At 38.6% G+C, this 13,258-nt stretch overlaps 1 protein-coding gene across 10 annotated transcripts in view; it reads right to left on the bottom strand.

Annotated features, from left to right (window-relative positions):
* RUFY3 (RUN and FYVE domain containing 3) overlaps positions 1 to 13,258 on the bottom strand; it is an 84,311-nt gene that overhangs the window by 57,760 nt on the left and 13,293 nt on the right. Inside the window, exon 1 of one of the 10 annotated variants that reach the window (XM_019932681.3) lies at positions 10,145 to 12,095. The exons of 8 other annotated variants lie outside the window; for them this stretch is intronic. In XM_019932681.3, coding sequence (XP_019788240.1) covers positions 10,145 to 10,322 — 178 coding nt within the window. In that variant the 5' untranslated portion in view covers positions 10,323 to 12,095. Of the gene's footprint in view, positions 1 to 10,144; positions 12,096 to 13,258 lie in introns of those variants that run through there. One more of the 10 variants, XM_019932677.3, reaches the window with a different exon arrangement.

Raw genomic sequence — 13,258 nt, 5'->3', positions numbered from 1 at the left:
GAGAACTATGTAACTATGACACAAGGTAAAAAGGGATTGGTATTAGATAAAACAGATTCCTAAGTCAGGTGAGCAGCTAGGTGACACAGGGCCTGACGGGGAGTGAGGGGATGAAAAAAAGGGGCCTCCACTGCATCAGGAGACCCTTTGCCCTCTTGCCTGAATGGCTGCAATGGCAGAAAATAACGTCTCTGACTAACTGGACCTCAACTGGGTAGCTGCTGCCCGTAAAAGAGGACACTGTGAAATTCTCAGATAACACAGAGTACATCTCATACATATCCTAAGTTTTACAGCTCTTGGAGAAAGAAAAAAGAAATTCCAGCAGCCTTTTCATTGTAGAAAGTAAACCATAGCGATCTTAGAGAAGTGTGAAATTTCTCACTGTACAATCAACAGTAAAACTCATTCTCTTCTGCTAGGACATTGTCACTAGCTCAAAGAACCTCCCCCCCCAAAAAAACAGATAAAATATTATCATGCAGTTTGCAGTTGCTGAATCAACTGTCCTAAAACCCCACAACTGTTTCCTTTGAAAGTTCAGATTTTAATAGTGTGGGAAACCACAACCAACTGCAGTGGCAAAAGATGAAAATGAGTTGCAAAGAAGCAGCCAATATGAAAATTCATGACACCATGGCATTAAATTTTTTTTAATGTTTACTGCAGCTTGGAAATGTGTATAAAAAAAGTAAAATATATTACTATTTGACCCAGAAATTCCACTTCTAAAATGAAATTGTTCAAGTGAAAAGTGTTCAATTTATAAACATAATGATGTACCAAAACTGTTTGGGGTAGCCTAATTTTGAAATAACCTAAATATCTATAATAAGGGAGTAAACAAATCATGGCACATCCAAACAAGTGAAGACATTAAATGAGGCAGTAGAGATTTCTATTTACTGAAGTGGAGAGAAGAACGGCAGGTCACACAAGACAGGTATGTGATGACCTTACATGCATAAAATTGTGCGAGTTTGTAAACGAACCACATGTGTATATATTAAAAAAGAGAATCAGGTTGCTAGACCTTACCAGTGGTTACTGATAGGTGCTAGAATTTTAGGTGAATTCTACTGTTTTGTATATTTTTACTTGTCTGTATTCTGTGACTCTTAAATGCGAGTATATTATACAACTTTAAAAATAAAGTTGTTTTCACTAAAATTCATATATATATATATATAATTCTAAATATATTTTTCTAAGAGAACCCCAGTATTTTCAATATGCTGATATAATATTTTTTTATTGGGGGAAATTTAATTATGATGAAAAATAAATACTTAGGGGTCATTTGACTATAAGTATGTTTCACTGTCCCTCTACACATGTGTTTCTAAGCTCATCAAATTCAGCTATTTGTTCTCTGGCAAAGTTCAAATACAAAAAAATTGCAAGGGAATGAATTTTAGTATTTACTTCCCTGTACTCAAAAGTACTTCATAGCAGTCCCAGTGGGGTTAGAACAACAGCAAAGGAAAATCATGCCCCATTATACTCTCCACCTTCCCAAAAAAGGGGCACAACCAACAAACCCAAAATAATACAGAACCACACTGAAGCACAGAGAATACTGTGGGCGCTCTCAAGTGACAGCCTTGCTCTCTTCCTAGCCAGGTCTCACAGGTACCCAGGCTTGGGAATCCAACAGCTTGAATTCCAATCTGAGATCCATCACTGAGTATTAGTTATCTAATCTGGTACAGCATGTACCTCTGGAAAATGACAAAGATGTCCATGATTAGCTTAGGACAAATAACCTTCTGGCACTAGGCGCTGATAACCCAAAGAAGAGTTAATGTGAACTACACTAAGAAAGTCACAAATTAAAGTAAAAGCTCCGTTCAAAAACTGTCCAGAAAAAGCTCACCAATAAAGAGGAAAGACAGTAGTAAGGCACTGTGATTAATGACAGGGCACTAAAGCAGACTCCAGTGACAGGAGTACTAGGGAGTTGGGAAGAAATTGAAAGCAGACCTGAAATCAGAAGGAGAAAGCTGATTTTAGGGAGAGCACATTACAGTCAGCTCAGAGGAAACATGTAGCTCTTCTATGGTTTCATTACAGATTGAGGTACAAATGGAACTCTGCTGATACTTCTCTCCCAGATTTAGGACTTTATAAAATCTCAGAGGCAAGTGGGTAAAACTTACCTTGGAAAGGTGACTAGCCAGACTATTCCCAGAGCAGAACAACAAGAAGGGATGAACCTTGTCCAAAGAACTTTGTCTGGTAGGCTTCTGAGATGGTAGTAAAAGCTATAACCTCTTCACTTTGAGAAGTTCACGAAGACTGCCTTGTGCACACGTAATCACAACTCGAGAGAACCTGACTATGAGGCTAACTGGGTTGGTGGCAACAGATATTCCAATAATCTCACTGAGGGCAGATTACAAAAGGAGGAGTGCCAGAGCGAAAGCAAAGAACAACACGATTCTGTAAAACAGAGAATCCTAACAACTCAGGTTTTATTTTCTGAACACAGGAAAGGAATAAATCAAATGCTGTACTAAATGCACCTAAGTCTAAGTGCTGTGGGTCACCCTTGTGCACAGCATGCAGCATTTAGACAGCTCTGAAAACAAAGCATGCCAAAAAATAAACCCTGACCTGTGACCTGGAAAAACTCAAGATGTTTACTAGGAATATTAAAAAATTATAGTGGCAATTGAATCTAAAGCAGTAGCTCCACTTTTTTTTTTTTTTTTTTTTTGCGGTACAAGGGCCTCTCACTGTTGTGGCCTTTCCCGTTGAGGAGCACAGGCTCTGGCCGCGCAGGCTCAGCGGCCATGGCTCACGGGCCCAGCCGCTCCGCGGCATGTGGGATCTTCCCGGACCGGGGCACGAACCCGTGTCCCCCGCATCGGCAGGCGGACTCTCAACCACTGCGCCACCAGGGAAGCCCAGTAGCTCCACTTTTAGGCTATTTCTCCTATTCATGGCTGTTGGAAACTCTGTCATGTAAGGTACTTAACTCTGAGTTAGAAAGATGGATGACTGCACATCTACAGTTTTCATTAAGCTTTTTTCTTTAAAGAAAAAAATAACATTGTTTCTTGATTATAGTAATATATCCTCTTGTAGAATATTTGGAAGACATAATGAAGTATGAAGACTATAAAAATCATCTGTAGTTCCACTATCCAGAGAAAACCACTTTTTTACATTTTTCGTACATTTCCTTTCACTTGTGTGTACGTGTACCTATATTTAAATCAAATTGTGGCAGCTAAGACCCAACGCAGCAAAAAAAACTGTGACCACAGTGTATATGTGGCTTGGCAGACAGTTTTTAAAACTTACTATATTTTATTTCATTTATTTATTTTTTGCGGTATGTGGGCCTCTCACTGTTGCAGCCTCTCCCGTTGCGGAGCACAGGCTCCGGACGCGCAGGCTCAGCGGCCATGGCTCACGGGCCTAGCCGCTCCGCGGCATGTGGGATCTTCCCGGACCGGGGCACGAACCCGTGTCCCCTGCATTGGCAGGTTAATTCTTAACCACTGCGCCACAAGGAAGCCCATAAAACTTACTATATTTTAAAAAATACTCCCTGCCATTAAATATTCTTCCACAACACCATTATTAGTGTTTGTTGTATTGATGCTCTACAATTTATTGAACAATTTTCCTATTAGGTTATTTAAGTTGCATTTAAAGTTTTGCTACTACAAATCATAATACAGTGATAAATATATATACCTATATATTTTGCCTTTATCTTTGATTATCTCCTTAGGATAGATATCTGGTAAAACAACTGGAACTTAATTTTTCAAGGCTCTTGATTCACACCGATAAAGTGATTTCCAAAAAGTCTGTACCAATATATATCCTACTAGCAGAGCCCTATCTGAGCCTTCCCACTTTCATCAGCACTGAATATTATTCATAGATATTTTAAACAACAACAACAAATTATCTGTTGTACTAAACTTCCATTTTTTTTTTTTTTGCGGTACGCGGGTCTCTCACTGTTGTGGCCTCTCCCGTAGCGGAGCACAGGCTCCAGACGCGCAGGCTCAGCGGCCATGGGTCATGGGCCCAGCCGCTCCACGGCATGTGGGATCTTCCCGGACCGGGGCACGAACCCGTGTCCCCTGCATCGGCAGGCGGACTCTCAACCACTGTGCCACCAGGGAAGCCCTAAACTGCCATTTTTGAAATAAGATACAATGAGTCTATAATATGAGATAAATGATTTTTAAAAATTTAAAATACCCAGAAACATAAGTTATGTGTAACGGAGGGAAGGTATTCCAATAATCTTTTCATAAACTTTTCTTTTAAGAATGATTATTTTCTGGGGTTATGAGGCATTAATGAGTTCACCTAAAGTGTGGTAGATAGCTACAATAAACAGTACACAGTAATATAAGGCCTTCTGAAGGATGCAAAAGTTTTACCCTAAAGAACTTTCTGTATAATCTCATAAAGTATGAATCACATAGGTTAAAATAAATCACTGGAGAATGATTTAAAGTGCATTCAATCAAGCGACACAGACAGTATCCAACGATTCAGGAGATGAAGGATATTGGACTTGTTGGAAAAGGTTCACTGATGAACCCTTTCCTAATTTAATGTCAGCACGGAGAATCTAAAGCGGGAATAGTATAACAACAAGAATAATCAGGGTTTTGGCAAAGTGCAGAATCACAGCCTGATTGAAATTGGTAAGCATTGAAAAGGAGTTTGAAAAAACATTTGATAAGTAAAATTACCCAAAAGAAGGGCATGGGAATAGTTAGCTAAAGAATAAGGATTCAACGTCGTTACTGTTTCAGACAATCCATAATCATGAACATTACTGCTACCACAAACAGCTTTCCACGTCATTTTGCACATCTACTTGAGAAACATTTTAAATTTAGCACGTAAAGGTGCTGCCTGCCCACCAGGTCAGTTTCAGCAGCGTGCCATTTTTACTGTTTTGCAGCATCTGCACAACTATGTAAATATTTTTATGGGCTTTATAAAAACGGGTGGAAAGAGGAAAAAAAAACCCCAAGTGGATAAAATGCTAAGGTATCCAATTTAATTGATGGCAATCAGCAAGCCTGCCCCAATTGGCATGCTTTTGGCCTCATTTGGATGCTCACTGGACATAAGCTGGTCAATGCCACGTTCAATTGTGTACAAAACTACTGGAAATATGTCACCAGAGACTGGGAGGAAGATGTTCTTTATGACACACAGGTCTATTGTTGGACGTACACTCACTGAATTGCGGTGTAGGTGAGCTGCATGTGGGTTGGATGGAGGCTCCAACACTTACTACATCTCTGAATCTGTCAATTTGTAAAATGGGGATAACAGTACCTAGGCTCAAAGGGTTTTTGTAAGGATTAAATGAGATAATTCATATATATTACTTAGAGGAAACAGTTCCTGGCACAAAGTAGCTGCTCAATAAAACATAGCATCTCTTCTTGCTACACCACCACCACCACTACCACCTTTTCAGGAATATTCTACATTCAATATAAAGGCTGCCTGAAACAGGCTCTTGTACAAGAATGAAAAGTTTACTTTCTTGAAGACTCATTTGGCAATTTTATAAAGAATGAATCAGTATAGGAAGAGAAATGGTTTGGAGAAAAGCTAAAAGTAGGTGTAGGAATCTGGATGTGACATAATTAGATCCTGGTAGTTGCGGAAACTAAAATGAAAGACAAAATTAAGCTTCTGTTGTGGAACGGAGCACATAAATCCCTCTTTTATGGCCTAACACATACAGCACTATTTGTTTAATCATAGCAGAAAACTACAATAGCCAGATGCCTTAAATCTGGTTTATATAATTTCATACATATATATTTCATACATTGGCTCTGTACCATGGTACTGCAGTGATTGCCATTTTACTTGTTGAACTACCCTACTTCCCACTTGTCAATAAGCTCAGAAAATACGGAGGAGCAGGCTTATTCACTGTGCTGTACCTCAGGACCTAGCATAGTGTGGAGCATAAATTCTGATCTTATGATAAAAACTGTGTTCTTTAAACACTGCTTTTTTTCTTTGGGGGTTCTAACAGACCCTAAGGATTTTTCCCCTAGGAAAAAAAAAAGCACAAATGTAAAATTTTACATATAATTTTTTGAATCATGGTTTCCAGATTTAGAAGCCCTGCACTAGACTGTAGTGAATTCATGCTATGAAGTTTCTTGGTAAACAGCCGTTTGGCTTCCCCTGACAAAATGCCCACTGGGACAGGCACTTTTTTCATTAAAACATATGCAGGTCCCAAGCAGAATGGGGTTTTACTAGTGTGCAGTGATATTAATGAGTAAGAGTACGTTAGTAAATGTCAATGGAGTTATCTCAGCACCAGACACTTTCCACAGTCACCAGATAACAAACATTTTCCATTTCATCTTCAGGGGATTTTTCCTTGCTTGTTATATCAGTAGCGTATTCCCTACTGAATGGAAAAACCTGATCCCAAATCTACACCCATACTGTCCTTTGGGAAGTGTGGTCACTCTAAGTGTTACCTGGCTTTGAATTCCATGTCCAGTTCCTAAGGAACAGGATTGTCCTTTAGCAACTAAGTAGTTCACACTTGTTTTACAGCAGCCTCTGACATCTTTGTTTCATCTCTTTTCTCTCTTTTCCTTGACTGTGAATTCATTGAGGGCAAGGGCCACCTATTTCTTAGTCTCTAGAACTGGACTTTGCATGAAGGGATGCCCAATAAATATTTCTGACCAACTGACAGACCAAAACACACTCCTTGCATGTGGTGCAGTATCATTACTACACTCACAGATGTTACATATAAGCTATCTCTTTATACATTACAGTATAAGTGCCAGGTAGTCTAATGAACACTAAAGCAAAATGCAACTACCAGGGGAAAACTGCAGAGTTACGCGGTAACAGCACGTCTGAAGTCGGCCATCACATACAGTTCTCTCTAGTAACACTAAAATCAAAGACTTGAGCAGAGATTCTCTCCTCAATGTGCCTGCTCAATGTATCATTTCTTCGTAGTCTGCCTCTTATTATCTGTATTTGAGAAGGAAATTTTCTAAGTCAAAAAAATAATTCAAAGCTTATAGCTGTCTTTATAACCAAATGGTATATTATACTGTACTAAACCGATCATCTGCGTTTCACCTCTCAGTGTCAGATTCCTCTTCTTTAAAAGAAGGTTAATAGGAAAAGAAGTATTTCTTGATAACTGCGTTTTATTTTTAACCGATTATTTTCTCGTTTATATGAATTTAAGCTACTAACCTTTAGTCTGTCTGGTAAACAACTAGTTTACACTACTCCAGAAAGTTAGATATAAAAACAGAAATACACACTAAAACGGCAATAGATTTAAGAATGGGGCTTAAACTGTTGCAGCTCAAACCACTGCTCCATGAATAACTATTACACAAATAACTAAATTTATAGGGCACTTTACATTAAGTATCTCATTTAATCCTCCTAACCTACTATCTGGTAGGTACCAGTCCTAACTACTTGTTATACCCAAGCTTGGCCAGCTCACTATGTACTGTCTGAAACATCCCCTCCAACCCCTACCCGCCACGGTGTCAGCCTGGTGATGGTCTAGTTATCACGCAAGGTTGAGCCCAGCCCAAGTGTCACTTACTGGATGAAGCCTTTGCTGAACCTTCTCCTTACAATTAAAGATTTGGAGATTTGCTCCAGGTTTTTCAAAAAAAAGTGTATTAGAAGAAGTGAAAGAAAGATCACCTCCTTGACCACCAATAAGCACTGAAATAATTAAGTGAGTTTTTATTCCCACGTGTTTAAGAGTTAAGCTAGGCAGAAATTCTAGGTCCAGGCCTACACTTTGGACAGCAGAGTGAAGGAAGGAACTGTTTTCAGAAAACAAAAGTTGGAAACCGCAATGCTTGTAGTGCTGAGGCCACAAAGTTAGTCTATATTATCCTCTTAAGAGGATACATTATGCTTTTGCCCCCTTTCTCTTGTGGGAGTCAGAGGGCCCCAATGCAGGATTTGCGCGGTCAGATGTCTGAAGTATTCTATGAATACTCCTGTGCCTGGGCACCAGGTGCTCCATTTTGTCAACACAGTAAGATTCCCATTATCACTGGCCTGGTGATCACCACTTAAATGTTAGTAGCTAAATTAAACTTAACAATTGTCACTAGCATCAATATTAAAGCAGACATTTCTTTGGTTCAAATGACTGTTTAGACATCCAGAGTTAGCCAGTGGAGCAAGGAAACAAAATCCCTGTATTTTATTTACCTGGTTTCCTAGATCACTAAACCTATAGATGTTTTCCTGGGTCTGGACTTTCTTTTATTACTTCTAGTGCTAATCATTTGAAATTGTTTCTTCTTTTACCCAATTTAAGGCAGAATTCCAAAATTCATTTGTTAGCATTTCTCTATTTTCCTCCACACCCTCCAGAGTTGACTCTAAGGTGTTGGGAACTTCCTATTTGTCTGTTTCCCTTAATCTAAGGATGTGCCACTTAAGCTTAGGTTGCAGCCCTCATACATTTTCCATCACAGAGTTCTCCATATTGAATTTAAACAGTACCACTACAAATGCTTATGTGAACCAAACAGCTCACTTTTGTTCACTCACAGGAATCTTGCTCAAAAAACAAACATGTATTCAAATTATTAAATTTGTTAAAAGTTATTTTGAGACACTGACACATTAAATTTTATAATTAAGGGAATATTTGATATCACATGACTCTCAAAATGAATATATTTTAAAACAAAATATGCAAATTGAGGCATTTGCTAAAAGACTTCTTGGTAGCCTTCTAAGAATGTATTTTTCTTCCCTAAAGATTTTTAAAGCTTTGGAGGCTGTTCTTAACAGTACTGGCATTGTATGCAGTTCTAGCTGATGTCCTCTAACCCCTGTGTACATTCTGAAACTTAGAGCCAAAGGAAGCTGTCCAGCTGACAAATCAATTGTTAAAAGATGCAAAGGGCCTTAAAAACTACTTAAACATTGCCCTTAAAGACACACCCAAATGAATGCTTTGTGTTGTGATGTTAACCCTCTCTAAAAGTGTCTAACTGGGAAAATAAAATCCTTTTCAGACACAAAGAGTGAAATCTGAGTCATGATAAGATTGCAATGACACTAGGTCAAGGGAAAGGAATCACTTTTCCTAACCCAATTGCTAAGTGCAATTCACCTTGTGCCCTCTATCCTGCAGTATGTCTAAATATTAGGCAGATTTTATGAAGAATTTATTCTCATACGTGAGCATTTCTGTCTTCATTATTTTAAGGGTAGAGAATAAACACTAGCTAAGAGGTCACTACATAAAAATACAAAACAATTTGACTCAAATTATGACTCATGTTAATTCTCTTTCTTACTGTACTAAGAGAATTTAGGGGTAGAAGATGAAACGCTCTCACAATTTAGAAAAGGTTCTGGGAGAAAGTCACAAGTCAAGAACCACAAAGGTCTCAAAGGTACTGACAGTGGAAATTTCAAATGGGTCATCATAGATACCACAAATAACTTATAAAAAGCAATGGCCAATAGGTTCCATGGGAAGAAATTACCTTATCAATCATGCCTTTTTAAGGCATTGTGCTTTTTTAAGACACCATATTCATTAAATAAGCACTGAATGGAAAACTGCTTTCTCATCTAACCTTATAATCTATATTATTAAAGAAAAAAATGTTTGACCAAATATTTTCTAGATATCATAGCCTATTTAACATTATATCCTGATGATAGGATACCCTTCATGAGCGTTTCAACTATATCATGTACAACCCTATAATTATGGTCATGCTTTTTTATCTTTATTAAGAATCACTACAATTTCTATAATATTTTAGCATCTAATCAGAATTAATAGCTTTTTCATTGTTGATTAGGGTCAGATGTGATAAGTGACCTCAAATGTTCTTTTTAGAGGCTTCAAGACAAAGAACTCTGAACAAGCACCAGCATCTTTTGAAAGGATACCTCAGGGGGCAGGGAAAAATTATTTTTCCCAGTAAAGTAGAGAAGGGGAGCTGGTGGTAGGTAAGGATGAAAGGTTTTCAGGCTTGTTAATAGTTTACAGCATGGGTTCTTCCTGCGTTTCCCTGACCCTCCCAGCCCGAGTAACAATGGGGATGCTGGTGAGATACTAGTGGATGGGTTCTAACCATACCTTCGTGGGTAGGCTCTGGGTCAGGTGTAAGTGAGATGTCATCCAGCTCTCGCAGGCAGAGCCATTCTCCATCCATAGACACTCGGAATTTGCAAAGGTAGATGGTCTCCATAGCAGCCTGTGTGATCTTGTCAGTGGTGGGGGTCGGCATATCGGTGGGAGGCGTCAGAGCCGACATGATGACTCAGCTGGGACCACAACACACACACACACACACACACACACACACACACACACACACCCCGCACAAAAATAAAGCCTCCTCAACAAAAACCCCCAATCCAAAGCTCTGCAACAAAGCTCTCAAGAAACGGGGTGGGGGAGGTTAAAAAAAACACACCTTATGGTTTAAGAACTAACTGTTCAAGATAAACAATTCTACCCTATCTCTTCTCATAGACAGCTCCTACCACCTAGCAAAATAAGATGATGCTTGTCTTCTTCCAGCTTCTCTCTTGTTATCTTCCCTTCCCTACCTCCTTCTTTTTCAGCTGAGCCAGAGGCTTGAAATCCTGCACAGCCGATGCTACCTTAGCTGGCTTTGAAAAACTGGCCTCTGTATGAGTAAGTGAAAAATCCTCCTTCTCTGTGCAGGAAAAAAAAAAAGTACAAAAGAAAAAAAAAACGAACAAAAAATAAACCAATATTTTCGATTTAGCTTAAAAAAAAAAATCCTGAACTGCAGAAATCACTTCCAGGATCTGCTCAGAGGAGCTGGGATGCTGAGTTCTAATAGGATTGGTCGTGCGCAGTAAGCAGGGTGTTGACCAAAATGGCTGACTAATGAACTGAACTGAAAATTCAGGCTCATGTGACCAGCTGCTCTGAACGTAGGGCGAGCAATTCCCAGGATGCTTTATAGATGCTGCTGATGCAGGGAGAGCAATTAGGCTGCTAGCTCTCATCCTGCACAACCCACTTCCAGACTATGCTAGTCAAACTGTGATCAGACATAACACAATGCACATATCCTCATCAATTCCCCTCTCTGTGGGATAAAAGGGCTGGATAACAGGAAGACACTTAATACTGGGTAATACTGCACCGCAAAGATGGTAAAAGAGGTAGTTAGATTACTTTAACAAGCACATAATTCACCTCTTTTTTCCTTATATACTTAGCTATCAAAATTCTTTGCTCTGCTAAAGGTGGTGTTTTAAGAAAAACTAAAGCAGATTTTCCATTTAAATACCATACTCTCAGGCATTCATAATTTCCTTCTCTAAAGTACAAAGACCTAACTTTGTAGACAGGACAGAAGTGCAAGAAAAAAAAACTTGAAGTGAAAAAAGTAAAATCCTTCCTGATTAATGGCAATTTCCCCCTCCCCTTCTGATATTGCTGTATTTACCAAGTTTCTGCATTAGATTATTTTCTAGTACCTTAAAAATTCTCCCATCTTGGAACATGCTAAGGGCACATTATCCAGTTCTCTTAAACCAATCTACCAGTTTACCCACCCACCCACGTATCTATACTATCCAAGGAGACCATTATGCCTTGGTAGCAAGAAGTTAGGTACTTGCTTTCTGAGCTACATAAATAACAAGGAGATAAGGGATGACAAAGATTTTCTTTGAAAATGTTTTGGACGATTGAAAACAAGTTTTTGTTTGTTTGTTTTTTGTTTGTTTTTACTTAAGGGTCTGGTTTTTAGGAGGAGCACAAAACTTCAAGAAATATGTCCCAAGATGATTTATTGTGTTCTAGGATTTCTTATCAGAGGGTTATCTAAAAACTGAAAGAAAAATTTCTCCTTGAGTATTATTAAAATTTTTAAAAATATTTATTCATTTTTGTATGCGTTAGGTCTTCGTTGCTGTGCACGGGCTTTCTCTAGTTGCAGCGAGCAGGGGCTACTCTTCGTTGCAGTGCGCAGGCTTCTATTTGTGGTAGCTTCCCTTGTTGCAGAGCACAGGCACTAGATGCGCGGGCTTCAGTAGTTGTGGTGTGTGGGCTCAGTAGTTGTGGTGCACGGGCTTAGTTGCTCTGTGGCATGTGGGATCTTCCCAGACCAGGGCTCGAACCTGTGTCCCCTGCACTGGCAGGTGGATTCTTAACCACTGCGCCACCAGGGAAGCCCAAGTATTTTATATATATATATATATATATATATATACACACACACACACACACACATACATATAAATAGCTGAATCACTTTGCTGTATACCTGAAACTAACACAACATTGTAAATAACTATAATTCAATAAAACAAATTTTTTTAAGTAAATGAAAAGGAAAGCCATACTGGAATAAAGTGTTTACAGCAAATACAAAAAAATTCATAAATGCTTCCATCCTAATTTGAGATTCAACTCAAAGAAAAAATGCTGAGAACCAGATTCTGTAGGTAAACAGGTATTTCCATATTGTTAGAGGGAGGGCAATCTGGTACAATGTAAGAATATATATACGTATATGCTTATTTATAATTAGGAAGAACATCAGCAAGTTACTAAGGAAAATAAAATTTTCCAACTAGGTTTATTCATTTCTATTTAAATCTCTTCCAACATTATTCTACATCTGGACCACAGCTATTCATTCATTCATTCATTCAGTAAATATTCACTGAGAGTACTCCATGTGCCAGGCACTGGGCATGCAGCTTAAGACAAGATCACTTCTTCAAGGAAGCAGAGTTTACATATCCAAATACTGAATATAAGTCTTTATTTAACACATTCACATTTAATTACAGTGCAATTCCAGACATCTTTATAGATTAAAACTTAAAGGGAGATAGTTTATAGTTTCACTTTAAGCCATGTAATACTTCAAAACACCATTAAGCAGTCATTAAAATCTTTAAAATTACACTGAATAGTTCCTGGAACCACAATACCAAAGAGCCCTGGCTATCTGTACATATGACATCAAGACTCTAGGTCACTGATACATTCTTAAAATATAGAACTGTGAATATGTGAATTAATCTGAATGCTCTGGGATTGCCTGTGTCCACCAACATCTGAATTCAGCCTGTCACAAACCACGATGGACAATCTTCCCACCAACCAAACAATAAGCATTTATTTAACCCTGAACAGGAGATCTGGATTGATTACAACGTACCAGCAAAACAAAAACATCTAGGTCAATAAGCACAG

Source organism: Tursiops truncatus, chromosome 5 (assembly GCF_011762595.2).
Source record: "Tursiops truncatus isolate mTurTru1 chromosome 5, mTurTru1.mat.Y, whole genome shotgun sequence".
Taxonomy (NCBI): domain Eukaryota; kingdom Metazoa; phylum Chordata; class Mammalia; order Artiodactyla; family Delphinidae; genus Tursiops; species Tursiops truncatus.
This window is presented reverse-complemented; position numbering and strand designations above follow the sequence as displayed.